Source organism: Ciona robusta, chromosome 1 (genome assembly GCF_009617815.1).
Source record: "Ciona robusta chromosome 1, ASM961781v2".
Classification (NCBI taxonomy): Eukaryota; Metazoa; Chordata; class Ascidiacea; order Phlebobranchia; family Cionidae; genus Ciona; species Ciona robusta.
In genome coordinates, this window is record NC_143235.1 from 7065169 (window position 1) to 7082120 (window position 16952).

At 35.0% G+C, this 16952-nt stretch overlaps 3 protein-coding genes across 3 annotated transcripts; 1 reads left to right on the top strand and 2 right to left on the bottom strand.

The window, feature by feature from the left end:
- The first annotated feature begins 1346 nt into the window (after nucleotides 1-1346).
- LOC149742375 (cilia- and flagella-associated protein 45-like) lies at nucleotides 1347-7798 on the top strand. Its single transcript, XM_089879061.1, has 12 exons — nucleotides 1347-1572; nucleotides 1628-1750; nucleotides 3218-3345; nucleotides 3823-3967; nucleotides 4229-4399; nucleotides 4810-4988; nucleotides 5112-5240; nucleotides 5734-5881; nucleotides 6126-6266; nucleotides 6479-6645; nucleotides 6765-6960; nucleotides 7501-7798. The coding sequence occupies exons 1-12, from the start codon at nucleotides 1570-1572 to the stop codon at nucleotides 7603-7605; spliced, it is 1635 nt and encodes a 544-aa protein (XP_089735187.1). The 5' UTR covers nucleotides 1347-1569; the 3' UTR covers nucleotides 7606-7798.
- Nucleotides 7799-8379: 581 nt separating this feature from the next.
- LOC149742376 (tubulin alpha chain, testis-specific) lies at nucleotides 8380-10865 on the bottom strand. The gene is made up of 7 exons (XM_089879105.1): nucleotides 10708-10865; nucleotides 9907-10129; nucleotides 9725-9829; nucleotides 9473-9669; nucleotides 8907-9404; nucleotides 8659-8852; nucleotides 8380-8597 (listed from the first exon to the last, which is right to left on the bottom strand). Exons 1-7 carry the CDS (start codon nucleotides 10708-10710, stop codon nucleotides 8462-8464), a joined length of 1356 nt encoding a protein of 451 aa, XP_089735231.1. The 5' UTR covers nucleotides 10711-10865; the 3' UTR covers nucleotides 8380-8461.
- Nucleotides 10866-13689: 2824 nt separating this feature from the next.
- On the bottom strand, nucleotides 13690-16179 carry LOC149742377 (tubulin alpha chain, testis-specific-like). The gene is made up of 7 exons (XM_089879095.1): nucleotides 15969-16179; nucleotides 15471-15693; nucleotides 15289-15393; nucleotides 14740-14936; nucleotides 14187-14684; nucleotides 13939-14132; nucleotides 13690-13877 (listed from the first exon to the last, which is right to left on the bottom strand). The coding sequence occupies exons 1-7, from the start codon at nucleotides 15969-15971 to the stop codon at nucleotides 13742-13744; spliced, it is 1356 nt and encodes a 451-aa protein (XP_089735221.1). The 5' UTR covers nucleotides 15972-16179; the 3' UTR covers nucleotides 13690-13741.
- Nucleotides 16180-16952: the final 773 nt, after the last annotated feature.

The following is a 16952-nucleotide window of genomic DNA, read 5'->3' on the forward strand; positions in this document are numbered from 1 at the left end:
AGAAAATAAAACCATTGATAAGTAATTTATTTGCTGCTGGTGATGCATACGTTGTCTCAGCGGAGTTCCTTAATGATCCTTGCAGTTGATTCAATTAGAGTAGAAGTAGGTAGAACAGAAGGTACAATGCATATATAAATGTAGTCATAGAGGAATATGATAAATGAGGATTAAGTAATTGGTAAAGAATATGTGCTGTATATGTTTTATATGCTCCATATATCATGATGTTTGCGCGTATGTGCTGTGTATGCTGTATGTGCTCCATATAACATGATGTTTGCGTGTATGTGTGGAATTGTGGTATTAAGAGTTGTCCTTCTCCAAGATTTCCAGACAATATAGCCTAACCGCTGTTTCGACAATCGAATAACTTGAAAATGGTGGGCTAAGCCTTCAGCGCATGAAAACAAAGTATAACGTCCCATGGCCTATACTCAATACACGGTCTAGGAATACACCTAAACTTCCCAGAAAATAAGAGGCATATTGACGCGAACAGTGTCCATTATAATTCATCGTCATAAATGGATATTTTTACCAAAATTAAAACAATGAGCCTGTATATTTGCGTTTGCAAATAAATTAAATTCATTTTTGTTGTCATATCAAAAGTTTAAACTGCTGTGCCCGTGCCATTTTGCACAACACCACCGCTCCCAATATGCAACCAATACAACTTTACTCTTTAATCAAACATGTTAATTTCAAAATATATAGTACAATGAGAGAAGATGGGACACTTAAGCACGTATTGCCAAATATTTCCCGAATCAGAATAGATGGTGGCTTTTGGGTAATACCACAAGTCAGTACTATCATACCCTTAATTGGCAACAGTTAAGGGAATTTTGCTGTTTTTATCTTAAATTACAGTCATATTGACACCGGAAACCCGTTAAGGCCGTGATATATTGGCTCCGGCCAACATATTTGTACTGGGATATATTGGTTCCGGCCAACATATTTGTAAGCTGTTGGGCATGCTTCACGACGCAGTAGGTCGGAACAAATACAATACGAGTTCTATTGAATACGTACCGACTGAAAAACGTTTCGGACAAAATATTACTAAACATATATTTTGCACTGTTTCGTGGTGCATTTCTACCATCTGTACTGTTGACGTCCCTATGTCTTGGTTACTTCTGTTTTGTTTTTAATCGAGTTATGTCGACCCTTATTGCCATTGTAATAAAACGGTTAATTATTATTATGCTAATTAGTTTAGTACGTGCTTACTCATTAGATCTTTGATATTTTGTTGTATTTGAGGTTATCTAATAAATTGCACTATACAAACAAATGTAATATTTTTTTCATAACTATTACCCTTTCCCAGTGTAATACGTTACACGTGCGTTTGGTTTAAGCATAGTGATTTTAGTTCGCAATTTAAAAAAATATGTTCGTAAAATAAATTAATGCCGTTAGGGTCGCCACCGCCTCCTGACTATTTCGTACTTTTTTGTTGCCTAGCAACATCGTTACATTTCTCAAAACATTGTTTTCGCATCGCTTGTCGTATTTCTCAGCTTTCGTTGCAGATTACATACGGCTTCCGCGACCATGGTAAGTTACGTTATTTTTATTTAGTTTTTGAATATAAAATATACACTGTTTACAGCCCGGCAGCAGAGTCACCACTGTTTCTTCAGCAACAAGCTTGGGTTCCAAGTATTCCAAAAGGTATCGTACAAAATCAAAGCAGTCGAATGTAGATGAGTCATTATTCGGGAGTCCGTCCAAGGTAGGCATAGTCGTATTTTATGTTTTTAGTGCAAGTTAAAAATGTGGTGTACTTGCTGCTGGTGACCAGTATTTTTTGAATTTTTAATATTTCTTAGAATAACCCAGATAAAAAAATTTCGAGATTTGTGATTAAAAAATAGTTGCGACTTGTTATCCGAATATCACTCTCTTCTTTTCACAAGTGGGCGCTCTTATTAAGTTTAAAATTTTGAAAAAATACACAAAGAAACACTTTAAATTGGTAATAAGTGTAAAACAAATTACTTAAATACTGAAAATACCTTTATAAATATATAAAACACTAGTAAAAACATTTTTCCCAAATTAGGTAGGTTATATAGCTCTTTCGTTCTGTTCTCTATCGTCGGCCCTGTTGTGTAACGGTTAGCGTGCCGTCGTTTAATCTCATTGTTTCGTTCTTACCAGGTTCGAGTCCCACACAGTGCAATACGTTTTATTTTTTCAAGTTTTTTTTTTTGTGTGATTAGCACGAGTTAGGGGTTAGAAGTTAGGGGTTAGGGGTTTAAGATTTATGTGTGTAATCTATAAAACTAACTGTTCGTAAACGATTTTTTATGAAATATTGAAATACTATACCAATACACATTTTATATGTCACAAAACGACGTTTTTTAAAAGTCCCCAGAAAATAATAGTAAAAAAATGAGCGCCCACTTGTGAAAAAAGAGAGTGATGTTCGGATAATAAGTCGCATGTTTAAAAATGCTCGGATTTGTGCCGAATTTTGGCACTAACTTTTTAAATTTTATTACAGCAGTTCTGATTACAATTAACCTGGGCTAGAATTCGAGAATTAGCAAAGTTGTGGTAAAAAAATCTTTTTTTTAAGACTATTTTTCCATTGTGCCTACTCCACAAAATAAATTGTCCGCACATACCATTATTTTTTTCCAATCAGACATTTATTCAACTACTTGCCTTGCCCCTTAACAGTAACCTCTAACTTCTATCATAATCCATATCCTCACGACCTCACAGACAATTCTTTAGTATTACCCATATGTTTGGTATAAGGGGTATAATGTCACTATTGTGACATAATAATGCCATAAATATAGAATAAGGCAGGTGAAATAAGGTAACTAAGCAGTCTTTTCAAGTTAATAAATGTAACTTGCTTTATTCGTGCGTGCTCGGAAACAACAGTCGTTATAACAGGAGGTGTTCTGTTTTATACACCTAGTGCCAGCTTACGAGTTACCACTAATGTAACTTTGTTGTTTTTTCTTAAATTTTTATTTTTTTACGTACGGTGCCTTTCTTTGTAGGATGGTGTATGAATTACATTTATGGAGTTCAATCTAGTTCTAAATAGCGAAAGAATTGTGTTTTATTTCTCTATCCATGGCTGTAAAGAAGAATTTTTTTGTTTGCATATATTTTACTCTTGTTATAAAAATCCTGATTGAATATCCTATTCCTATCTTTTTCCTTTAATATCCAGACAAAAGTTGTATCAGAACCAGATCAACAGAAGTCCATGGTTGCTCCACGCAGAAGTGGGCTTCGTTCAAAAACAAGAAAACCAGAGACAATACAAGTCATTACCAAAGATCTTATAAGAAATGTTGTGTAAGTTTAACAGGCTTCTCTTTAAATGTTTATATAGAAAAATCTAATATCCTCTGACATTAATTTGTGGATTTATTGTTTCTATATTATTATTTCTGACAAACATTATACAGCAAAGATCTCAATAATACTTAAAATGAGTTTTTTTTTTTTTAAATGCAAATAACAGTTTTGCATTATTAACCATTGTTAATCCAGGGGTGTTTGTAGCATTTACCTCATGACCTAAAAAATACCTTGTTTAAAGCTTTATATTTCTTTCATTGTGTTCTTGAAAAAGAAACCTAGTGACATTTTCTCTAACTCATTGGCCATTAATCGGTTGTCCAAATTGTCATCCATACAGAAAAATCAAAACACCCATGTTCTACAGAACACACATTGTGAAGTTTGCTATTATACACAAATAAATAAATGATAATTATTAATTCATTTATTTAATAAATCTTCATGTTAACTTATTTATGTCATTCATAGTGTTCCTGGGAATGATCCATCAGGACTGACAGTTATTTTAAACCCAAACAAATTTGGTCGCATTCAACAAGCAGCAAGGGTGAGAACAAAGGAAGAGATACAAAGAGAATATGAAATGACCAAAATGGAAAAGGATCATGCAATGGTAATTTCACAACAAATTTAATTACAAATGAAGCCAACAAAATTAATCTAAGATTAAGTGTTACCTAATGATGGTTTTCAGCTTTAATGGCTATTTGTCCCATCATTTTAATTACGATTTTTGGGTGAGACTACTTTTATCAAACAATTTTCATAAAACATTTGTTTTATACAACCCTCCCAAGTACAGGAGCTTGCTTAATATTATACTATTTTTTTGCCTTGCTTAAAGAAAATTCGTAACTATTGATTGTTTTCATAGGAAGCTTCTCAATTGCGGAAAGAACAAATGAAACAAAGAGAGTTGGAACGAAAACAAAATGAAAAGTTAAGTGATTTGGAATCAGAGGCAAAGGAAAAGGCTGAGTATTTGCTTGAAAAGGCAAATGCTCAGAGATTAGAACAAGAAGATGAAGTGAAACATATCAATGAGGTATATTGCTGTTTGGCCACAAAGTTGGTTGTTTATAACCTGTAAGTAGTTAAAATAAAGTTTTAATCAGTTCCATACTATATTCGGCAGTAGACAACTGTCTAGTTAGTGCTATACATAAATCCATTTCCATTTCTATTGGCGTTACCTTTACATTGTATGTTTATGGGTAAGCGTAAGGTCATACTTTTGCCACTTTTCGTTGATGATTGTTAAAATCTTTGTAACTTAAACTAGTCATTCAGTGTTTATAATTATGATGTAAGTTTTACACATAATATAAGTTCAAAGTAGAACACCACACTCCATTTATTTTTGTATGTCTACTATTTAATTGTTGTTGCCTGTTATGCCCAGCCATAGCAATTATTTCATGTCATATTTTAATAAATATCATCCTTAACTTTTAGTTAATATTAAATGCAAAATGTCATGCGATTCGTGATGCGCAAATCTTGGAGAAAAAGTCGGTGAAAACTGAAATGGAGTCAGAAGAAAAAAGGTTGGACACGATGATGGAGATTGATCGAATAAATGCCATCAAGACACAGGAAGAAATAGAAGAACTGAGGAAACATCAGAGATATGCGTAAGTTATAATCAGTTGATGTTACATCTATAAAATATAATTTAACTTATGTTATACTTATATAGAATCATAAAAAATGTTAGTACTTTTCTTGATACCTTGGTAATTTTGTTTTATTATTAGAGGGGCTGTTCAAATCATGAAACAGATTGAACAAAATGCACAAGATCGAATGCTTGAGCAAGAAAAAAAAGATCAAGAATCTCAGCAAATGTTGAAATATCTTGAAAAACTTCAAGTGGAAGATCTTAAGTGAGTTAAATGAGTCTTTTGCGGTTTTATTCATGTGTCATTGATCGTATTTTGAATGAATGAATGAGTCAATGTAACTTACTTTATCCTCGCGTGGCCAGAAAACGACAGTCGTTATCACACGGATTTAACACCTCGTGCCAGCTTACGAGATACCATGTATGTTGCTCTGTGGGTGATTGCTTTTTTTTCATTTTTTTTATGTATGGCTGATAATTTTGACAACCCATTAGTGACCACTTGGTTGGAGCAATTGTCATATTTGTCTTGCCCAAGGACACATAGGCCCACAATGGTAGCAGTGTCAAGCCTCGAACCCATTACCTCTGGGTAAAAGTGTTGTGTTAATTTCTGATAAAAGTGTTGCTGCTGTCGGAATTATCGTTTGTACAAGTTATGCATCTATTGAGTTATGAATTAAATGTTAAATGATTATATACATGAAAAGTGAAAATATTGTGTACATGAGTCATAAACATTATGTTTATCACAGAGATCTAGAACGAAAACATCAGGAACAGTTGGTGATGCAAAAAGAAATTGATCAAATTAATCAGGAACATCAGAGACAGAAGGAACTCCGTGCTGAACAGGAAAAACTTGCAGAACAAAAAGTTATCGAATACATGAAGCAAAAAGCGGTCAGTAAAAGATTTCGAAATCAATAACTTTAATCTCTTTATAATTTATATCAGAGTATGCGAATAAACAAAAGTTCTATTATTTAGCAACATTTTTATTATACTATAGGATTTCTATGAGTGACATAAAACAACAATTGTGTATATTCAGACTTTGCTTAATATCAAATTAATATTAATGATGTAATAGTTTCATGCTATTTTATTTCCTGCTGCGCAAAACTTAAAATTAACTTTTTATTAGGAGAGGGAGGCTGAATATGAAGCGGAACAAGAAAGAATTCGAAGAGAAAAAGAGAAAGAAGTTGCCAAGCTTCGAGCTTTGCAGGAACGAGCAAGAGATCATCAAGCTGAACAAGATGCCCTTAGAGCCAAGAGGAACCAGGTAGAAAAGATTTAGGTCAATACTAAAACTTCTCGTTGGTTTCCATATGAGCATAATATTTTTGTAGCCAACATCTTATCTGCCATGATAAAAAAAGAAGAACTTTTTCAACATATTATGTCTGGTACATTGGTGTATCAACAATAATGTCTATTAGTTAAATAATAAATAAAATGTAATTCTACAATATAGTTTATTTTAAAATCCCCCAGGAACAAGCTGAGAGAGAATGGAGAAAAAAAGAACAAACTGAGGCGCAGAAAAAGATTCAAGCTGACAGAGTTATGAAGCGGGCGAGGACAGAGCAAATTCAATCTAAAGAACATTTTATGGCTGTACAAGCACAGAGGGAAAGATTGGAATTTGAAAGAGTGTTGAAGTAAGTGTAAATACCTGAATACCATTTATAAAATGTAAATATATGTTTAATAAACATTTTAAGCCAACAGTTCTTAAAATTGTTGTCTGCTTGCTTTAAAACAACATCCTAATTACCAGGGAACAACAGCGCTTATTGGAGAAAGACAAAGTCAAAGAAGAGGATGCTTTGAAGGAAAGATTACATCACGCTGATGAAGTCAGACGTCAGATAAGAAACAAAGAACAACTAAAGATTTCAGAGAGAAATGCTTTCTTTGAGGAAGGAATAAAAATGGAAGAAGAAGCTCGCCAAAGACGTGCTAGGCTTGATGAGGTAAACTAAAGAATGTTTTAGCAAACTGAAATAAATTTATCGCATTGCTTGGTGTGGCGCTTGTCTTAGCAATATTCCGTCTACTATATGGATTATTGATTATTTGATAAATACGGCCAAACATATTTGTTTGGTCGTTTATGTAATATTGATTTATAAAAAAAAACTAATTGGTTCTAATAGTAATGTAACAATTACATTTGGTTTTCTTACACTAAAGTTTAAGGTATAAAATATGTATCATGTCCTGCGGTGTGGGACAATGGTTAGGATGTCTGCCTTTAATCTAAAGGTTGTGGGTTCAAGGCTCGTCGCTGCTACCATTGTGGGCTTGTTTTCATGGGCCAGACATTTTACGACAATTGTTCCCGCTCAGTGGTTAAAAATGGGTTGTCTAAATTGTTAGCCATTCATAACAACCGATAGATAAAACAAACAATTACCCACAGGGTTATATATGCATTAACAAAACAGAACACCCTTGTTTTAATGACTGTCGTACCCCGTCATATTTTATTTAATTCTAATCTTAATGTTTAGGTTAAAAAGAAGAAGTTGGATGGATTGAGAAAAGCCGGTGTTCCAGTAAAATATTGTGCTGAAGTAGAAAGAAGAATAAATGTTCCACCTGGACTCGTTGCTTGAACTAAATTTTTGATCTCTTACATTTGGTTATTTTGTTTTCCTCACTGTAGGTTTTTTAACAAGACCATTTGTTTTGTTTTTTTTAAGTTCTATTGTTTATACTTGTTAACTTGTATTGGCAACACTGTACATATATATATATGTGTGTATACACATTGATGTTATTGGTAGAATAAAAACAATTGCTTACTAATGGGTAGTTTGAATTGGTTTGTTTAGATTAAAAGCAAGTGATGTTAATTTTCACAGAACATAAGAGGTTAAAATCATGCTTACCTCGAGACGCACCTGATGAAGTGATATAGTGATTGTCATATTTAAATTATTTAACGGAACTTATTTATTCTCACGTATTGGGGTAAAAGTAGCCGTTATAACACGAGTATCTACCATCATACACATCGTCCCCGGTTCAGTTTTCACTTATGTAGCACTGACGTGCAGACTATACCCTCTTAGATTGACCCACAGTGGCAGTTGTGTCGAGGGGAAAACCCGATTCCCTGCGCTTACAAGGCAAACGCCGAGTAACGTCTAGCGAATCCACTGTGTCATGGTCATTATTGTAAAGTGTTTATAAGATTTTATAGCCTAGTCGATAAGTTGCACCACTAGCAATGCAGATGATGCTACAAGCTAAAACGTCGTTACATACCGACTGCTGCTTTATATATTCCTTCAAATAAACCCTTGCTATTTATAACAAACTATAACAAACTCCATGTTTTTAAATTTAATTTTAGCAATAATTTATGCTTGCAAAAAGCATCAGACTTAAACTTTAGTTTTGTTTTATTCCAAACGCAATTTTTTCTTTTAAGGTGTTATAGACAGAGTTAATGTGATCAAAATTTATTTAATATTCATCTTCTCCTTCTTCAGCTTCACCCTCCACTGAATCAACTCCAACTTCTTCATAATCTTTCTCGAGAGCAGCGAGATCCTCGCGAGCTTCGGAGAATTCTCCTTCTTCCATTCCTTCACCGACATACCTTTACAAATAATAAACGATATAAAACATGAACAGTTTAAATACAAGTAAAACAGTTATACCAGTGAACGAATGCACGCTTGGCGTACATCAAGTCGAATTTGTGGTCAAGACGAGCCCAAGCTTCGGCAATAGCTGTTGTGTTGCTCAACATGCAAACCGCTCGTTGAACTTTTGCCAAATCACCACCTGGTACAACGGTGGGTGGTTGGTAGTTGATACCAACTTTGAAGCCAGTTGGACACCAATCGACGAACTGAAAATATAAAAGTCAGTTTGTTTGTAAATTGTTAAATAGGAGTTTCGTTACCTGGATGGTGCGTTTGGTTTTAATTGTAGCAATAGCAGCGTTAACATCCTTCGGGACAACATCACCGCGGTACAACATGCAGCATGCCATGTACTTCCCATGACGTGGGTCGCATTTCACCATCTGATTGGCTGGTTCAAAGCACGCGTTGGTGATCTCAGCTACTGATAATTGCTCGTGGTAAGCTTTCTCAGCAGAGATAACTGGAGCATACGTGACCAATGGGAAATGAATACGTGGATATGGCACCAAGTTGGTTTGAAATTCGGTCAAATCGACGTTAAGCGCGCCGTCGAATCGAAGGGAGGCGGTGATGGAGGACACGATTTGACCGATTATTCTATTTAAATTGGTGTAAGTTGGACGCTCAATATCGAGATTTCGGCGACAAATATCATAAATGGCCTCATTGTCGACCATAAAGGCGCAGTCGGAATGCTCAAGAGTGGTGTGAGTGGTCAGGATCGAGTTGTAGGGCTCCACCACTGCAGTTGATACCTATAGGAATAAGAAAAGTCCGCTTTAGTGTTTGTTTTTTTGCAAAAGAACATGAAAAATTAGGCTACCTGAGGTGCCGGGTAAACTGCGAACTCAAGTTTGGATTTCTTTCCGTAGTCAACGGATAATCTTTCCATGAGCAACGAAGCAAATCCTGAACCAGTTCCTCCACCGAATGAATGGAAAATAAGAAAACCTTGTAGACCAGTACATTGGTCCGCTAGTTTTCGAATTCGGTCAAGAACAAGATCGACGATTTCTTTGCCTGAACAAAATTATATTTATGTTATAAACATGGAGATTTATAAAGTTATTCTTACCAATGGTGTAGTGGCCTCTTGCGTAGTTATTGGCGGCATCTTCCTTTCCTGTAATCAGTTGTTCCGGATGGAAAAGTTGCCTGTAGGTTCCAGTACGAACCTCATCTGTTAACGTTTAGGGTGAGTTTCGGTGCATAGAAAGGGGGGCACTGTATATAAACGAACGTTTGCTTATTTCTTACCAACAACCGTCGGTTCCAGATCGACGAAAACTGCCCTTGGAACATGTTTTCCTGCTCCCGTCTCACTGAAGAAAGTGTTGAACGAATCGTCACCTCCTCCAATTGTCTTGTCACTTGGCATCTGACCATCGGGTTGGATGCCGTGCTCTAAGCAATACAACTCCCAACAAGCATTGCCGATTTGGACACCAGCTTGACCAACATGGATTGAGATACATTCACGCTGAGAACAGGCTCTGATTATTTTCTAGTAATTTTCTTTTTCCACTGGCATAAAAAATATAAGTTTGAATTTCAGTAAAGAACTCGCAATTCAACAATGTGGAGTTGAACATCTTTGTTTTAATTAGTCCGAGGAACATTCTTGGCTACGAGGTTCCAACACAAAAGCGATCGATATAGAAATGGTCGCCTGTCGTCTAGACTCGTGAATGGAGTAAACTCAAACAGGAGGAGGGATACGTGATTATACAACCACTCGAACGTCTCCCTGATTTCGAGAGACGTGTCGCTGATTTCGAGTGGTATACTTGAAAATGATGTTTTTTCAATCATTACCAATAATAACCCGGTAAGTATTAGAGCAAAGAAATGATAACAAAACTCGATTTTCTCTAATAAACACAAATAAAGTTTTAATAAATAGCAAGTATTATACAATTAAGCTATAAAAGTCATATACTAATTTTAACTTCTCTATTTACAAAGGAAGTTTAACAAAGAAATTAACAAAAGAAGTATAATCCAATTAAAGTTAGTATAAATAGGTACAATCATATTGGTAACAGCCGTTCAACTCACCATATTTGAAGAGATCCGTATCAAAGCTAAAGCTTTAACTATAGGTATAAATGCAGGGCCGAAGCGCTATCGTTACGAAGCGAGTTCACCACTGAAGTAATACTTTAAGGGTGAATGTGCGCGCTTATATAGAGAAAACCTGCGTAACAACAAGCTGTGCTGCGATTGGAGAATTTTAATTTACGTCACGAGTGAGTCCCGCGCTCTAAGCGCGCTATTCTGGACCTTTCAAAGAACAATGGCGTCGGGATATGGTGGCGTGCGTTTATTGGAACGCGTCGCTAGGTAGAAGCTTTTGTTTTCTGATTTAATCAAATCAGTTCAATGATATATTAATAAAAGGTCACCGGGAACCTTTGAAATAATTTTAAGAACTTTTATTATGTTTTAAGGTCATATTAACTAAATAAATAAATATCGAGCGACGCGTCAGCGATCAACAAGCTGAGTGTACCATATATAGAAAAATAGGGTTTCTCCAATTACGAGCTTAGCAATGTTGTATACCTTTGGTATCAAGTTGATGTACAGTTTGATTTTGTCTCATAAAACTAGTTTTAGTTTTGTGAAAAAAACTAAGATATAAACATGAGAAAAATAGGCAGGGGTTAACATGACTTTAATTTGAGATAAAAACAACAAAAGTATCGGTTTAATGTTATATATATATAAAGTTTACATGGCAAAGAAATTAGCACAGCCGGTAAAAATCGGTAGGTTAACTTTGTATACTTTGTTTTAGCAGTAAACCATTTTTGTTGTAAAAACCCCATGCACATCCAAGCGTGAATAAAACTTATGTGATATTTTCCCATCTAAATATTATAGTGCAGTGGGGGAAGATGGGACACTTAGGCACATACTGCCAAATATTTCCCAAATCAAAATAGATGGCGGTTTTTGGGTATTACCATGAATTAGTACTACACCATTCCTTTATTAATTGACAGCAATTCAAAAAATATATTAAAACGCCGGAGGAGTTATATTTACCAATTCGCACAACAGGTGAAATATTACAAATTCGAAAAACACAGGATATAAGACGGGACAGTTTAAAATCATTTTTAGTTTTGATTATTAAGCGTATTTATTATTAGGAAAAAACGTAAATAACACGAAATAATACTGTTCGCTTTGAAAATCAACTTTAAACATTCTTTTTCTTGCCCTATATACTGCTATATAGTTTTTACATGTTACCTACATTATATTATTGTATGCTAATTGGTATTGTTTGAACTATGAATTATGTTCGAACATCAATGGATAAATATTGTATCTTACAAATGTATACAACTTGTAATAACAAAAAATTAACAATAACTATTGAGGAAATTTACATTTTTGCGACAATAAATTGGGCATTGCTTCACTCTTTTTCGCACAAGTCACTTCTCATAAATTATAATAAAAATTAAGTCCAAATTTCGAATACATGTATATTTTCCGGCTGTGCTAATTTCTTTGCCATGTAAACTTTATATATATATAACATTAAACCGATACTTTTGTTGTTTTTATCTCAAATTATCTCAAAAATTATCTCAAATATTTAGAAACGGTAATCAGTTTTGAAACGCGTTTTATAAAGTTGTGATAATACTGTCGAATAATTCTGTAACATTATTTTCCTGATTATTATTAAATATAGGGGTCCGTAAAAAGAATATAAAAAATAGTCTCGTTTGACGAAGTGTCCCATCTTTCTCCACCCTACTACATGATTGTATTCAGATGTTTGAATAATTCAATTTCTACAGTATGCTAATACGCAACAAACATTAATATATATGTTGTCCAACAAAATAGTTCGAGTATAAAATATATACACGATAAATATAATTAAGAAAAGATTTTAAAAGATATTGCGTATAGTTGCCGATCGTACAGTATATAGCAAATGTAAGTCTATAATAAAAGTATAAATGTTGCAAGTGCTCACAACGTCAGTTTAACCATGTCCATTTTTCAAGTAAACTTATAAAAATATTAAAATTTTCAGTTTAATAATTTTAACTTTAAGTAGTGCATTTTATAATCTTAAGATAATGAAGTACCGTTGATATTAACTCCAAGATATAATGCATAGAATTTGTTTCGTTCAAATGTCAGCAGTGGTAAAGATATCCGGGTTTAGTTTTTATTAGTTGATCATCTGTGAAATTTATATAAGGCGTTTTGAAGAATCAATTTTCAACTGATTGGATATTATAAAACCCAAAAAACAATCATCGGGATATTCCAGCTTCCTTTGTGGCCACAGCAATTTTATCTCTTTTTAATTTCTTACCACGGTTCATTTTTAAAAGTATAGAATAACAACAGTTTCACTTTTATAGGAAACTTGAATGACATAATCAGTTTTCCAATGCCAACATTTTGTGTTCAGTTATACCTAGTTACAAGATCAACCACACGTGGTGGGCTGACGTTATTAATGTCGCCAAATCGGCACCATCACTTTACCGTTTGCCAAATATAGTATAGATCGGGATAAGATGGGACACCTTTTTATAGCCCTAATTTGGAAAAAACAAAGAACGTTCAGGGAAAAGGCTGATGCAAGTATCCATTAATGTTACTTTAAAAGTTTTTTCCGCTTAACAATCAGTTTTTGCGAAACGTTTTTTTTATAAACTACAAACACAATATTTTGGCTTTCATTAAAAAACATAATTATAGCAACGCTTATATATACAGAAAAGAGTGTCCAAGCGTGTATATATATAAGCGTTGATTATAGCACGTGTTAAGGTAGACCTATATTATATTGCAGATAAGCGGTTCAACTTATATACCATCGACTGAACTGTCAGCATTCTTTTAACTTAATCCTTATCCACGGAATCGAATCAGGTAAATTACAACACACCTCAAGCAACGACCGCGATTTCTAACAAAGTAAGTAATTCGATATTTTATCACCAACTCTCATCCTGTACGAATCTTCATAAATATTATCTTGTCAACCACGAAATATTTCAACACAAATTTGTTTCTTTATTTTTGTTTCAATTCAATCCCAATCAAACTAATATTCATCCTCAGCTTCTTCAGCTTCACCCTCCACTGAATCAACTCCAACTTCTTCATAATCTTTCTCGAGAGCAGCGAGATCCTCGCGAGCTTCGGAGAATTCTCCTTCTTCCATTCCTTCACCGACATACCTTTACAAATAATAAACGATATAAAACATGAACAGTTTAAATACAAGTAAAACAGTTATACCAGTGAACGAATGCACGCTTGGCGTACATCAAGTCGAACTTGTGGTCAAGACGAGCCCAAGCTTCGGCAATAGCTGTTGTGTTGCTCAACATGCAAACCGCTCGTTGAACTTTTGCCAAATCACCACCTGGTACAACGGTGGGTGGTTGGTAGTTGATCCCAACTTTGAAGCCAGTTGGACACCAATCGACGAACTGAAAATATAAAAGTCAGTTTGTTTGTAAAATGTTAAATAGGAGTTTCGTTACCTGGATGGTGCGTTTGGTTTTGATTGTAGCAATAGCAGCGTTCACATCCTTCGGGACAACATCACCGCGGTACAACATGCAGCATGCCATGTACTTCCCATGACGTGGGTCGCATTTCACCATCTGATTGGCTGGTTCAAAGCACGCGTTGGTGATCTCAGCTACTGATAATTGCTCGTGGTAAGCTTTCTCAGCAGAGATAACTGGAGCATACGTGACCAATGGGAAATGAATACGTGGATATGGCACCAAGTTGGTTTGAAATTCGGTCAAATCGACGTTAAGCGCGCCATCGAATCGAAGGGAGGCGGTAATGGAGGACACGATTTGACCGATAAGACGATTCAAGTTGGTGTAAGTTGGACGCTCAATATCAAGATTTCGGCGACAAATATCATAAATAGCTTCATTGTCGACCATAAAGGCGCAGTCGGAATGCTCAAGAGTGGTGTGAGTGGTCAGGATCGAGTTGTAGGGCTCCACCACTGCAGTTGATACCTAGGAATAAGAAATGTAAATTATTTGTTCAATCTTTCCATGTAAACGTTCCAACCTGTGGGGAAGGGTAGATGGCGAACTCAAGTTTGGATTTCTTTCCGTAGTCAACGGATAATCTTTCCATGAGCAACGAAGCAAATCCTGAACCAGTTCCTCCACCGAATGAATGGAAAATAAGGAAACCTTGTAGACCAGTACATTGGTCCGCTAGTTTTCGAATTCGGTCAAGAACAAGATCCACAATTTCTTTGCCTGTATTAAATATATATTGCCGGTAACTTCGGACAGTTACGTCAAATAAAAATATTGACATGCGTTGTTGTTTAAAAATTTTTCCAAAAGGTGGCGTGGGGCATTACTGTTATCCCCCAAACAAAGCTTTATGCTAAATATTTAATGTTTTAAATAACTTTTTTGGAAATTCAGTTTTTTGACCTATTTTTTTTTGTTCCGTTAATGGCGATGGCTTCCTAAAATGCTTCGTTCATGTCGGAAATTAACTTTGAAAGTGCGCGAAAACATGCTTCGTCACAGTAAAACCATCCGAAGTTAGGACGGTTGACGGTACTGTTATGAACATGGAGATTCATAAAGTTATTCTTACCAATGGTGTAGTGGCCTCTTGCGTAATTATTGGCGGCATCTTCCTTTCCTGTAATCAGTTGTTCCGGATGGAAAAGTTGCCTGTAGGTTCCAGTACGAACCTCATCTGTTAACGTTTAGGGTGAGTTTCGGTGCATAGAAAGGGGGGCACTGTATATAAACGAACGTTTGCTTATTTCTTACCAACAACCGTCGGTTCCAGATCGACGAAAACTGCCCTTGGAACATGTTTTCCTGCTCCCGTCTCACTGAAGAAAGTGTTGAACGAATCGTCACCTCCTCCAATTGTCTTGTCACTTGGCATCTGACCATCGGGTTGGATGCCGTGCTCTAAGCAATACAACTCCCAACAAGCATTGCCGATTTGGACACCAGCTTGACCAACATGGATTGAGATACATTCACGCTGAATGTATCAAATTGGTCAAACAACATTCGTGCAATATACACGTACCAAACCACTTCTATAGGACAGTATGTAAAAACGTATCGTTATAAAGTGTTACAAAGCACTATATTATACACTGGATAGTAAATACAATGTTTGTTTAACAACTGTAGCCTTAAACTTCGCAACTGATGCACGAAGCCTATATTTATATATTATTGACCTATTGTTTTACGAAACACTATTATAATAAATTATCGGAGGGTAACCTTAAACCTAGTAATAACACTCACCATATTGTTTTCTTGGTAAACTTGCAAGAGAAACTAAATAAATAGCAAAGCAGCTTAAAATCAAGGGTAAAATTCACAACTTACGACGTGAGTTACACCAGAAGAATGATTGAAATTCCTTCTATGAATGTCAAACATCACAGGGTGTTACGTCACAAACCAAACAAAATGCAGCTCAGCCATTGGCCAGACATCACGTAATACTGCGGTGTCATTGGTCAATATTTATTCTAGAAGCTTCTTCAGCTTGTTTAAGTTTCACTAATGAAAATGTAATGATTGAAAGGAAACAAGAAAATGTCGGCTTAGGAAACCTTTAGTACCTGTGATTTTAGTATAACAAGTGCAATGTATACTTTATACTATATACAACGTTGTAAAATCCAACTAATACCCAGTATTAACAAGGGTGAACAGTTTTAAAATATATTATTATTAAATGTACATCGCTAACAGTTAACTGTTACAGATCCGGTTAGCCCTTTTTGATGTGAAACTTGAAAATCTAATTTCAGTTGCACATTACATAAACTGTACGAAAATAAATGTACACAATTTCAAGTAAATTCATTTTTTTATATTGCTATGTATACGTTAGTGTTCCTACAACGTAATATGTATCGAAGTCAGTATGAAAAATATTCGATGTATATATATACAATATATAGCAAATGAGTTAAACTTTAATTACGATGCGATCAAAGTCCGCTTATAAACTGTGTTGTTGCTATGTGTTGCAGCGAAAAATAAAACAACCACAAATTTAAACTAAAATATAGCAATCACAGTTTAAACAAAACGTCATTATTTTAGGTTAAGTTCATGCCTAATAACTGGTATACAGAGTAGTCAAACCTTAGTATGGTTAACTTAAGATGTGGCAAAGACAAACGTGTATTTTACAGAAGAGTATTCTGCAGAAAGTAAATACTGTACTGTACTTTGATTATTGCTTAAGCCAAAGAGAAGCTTCCTCACGGGCAT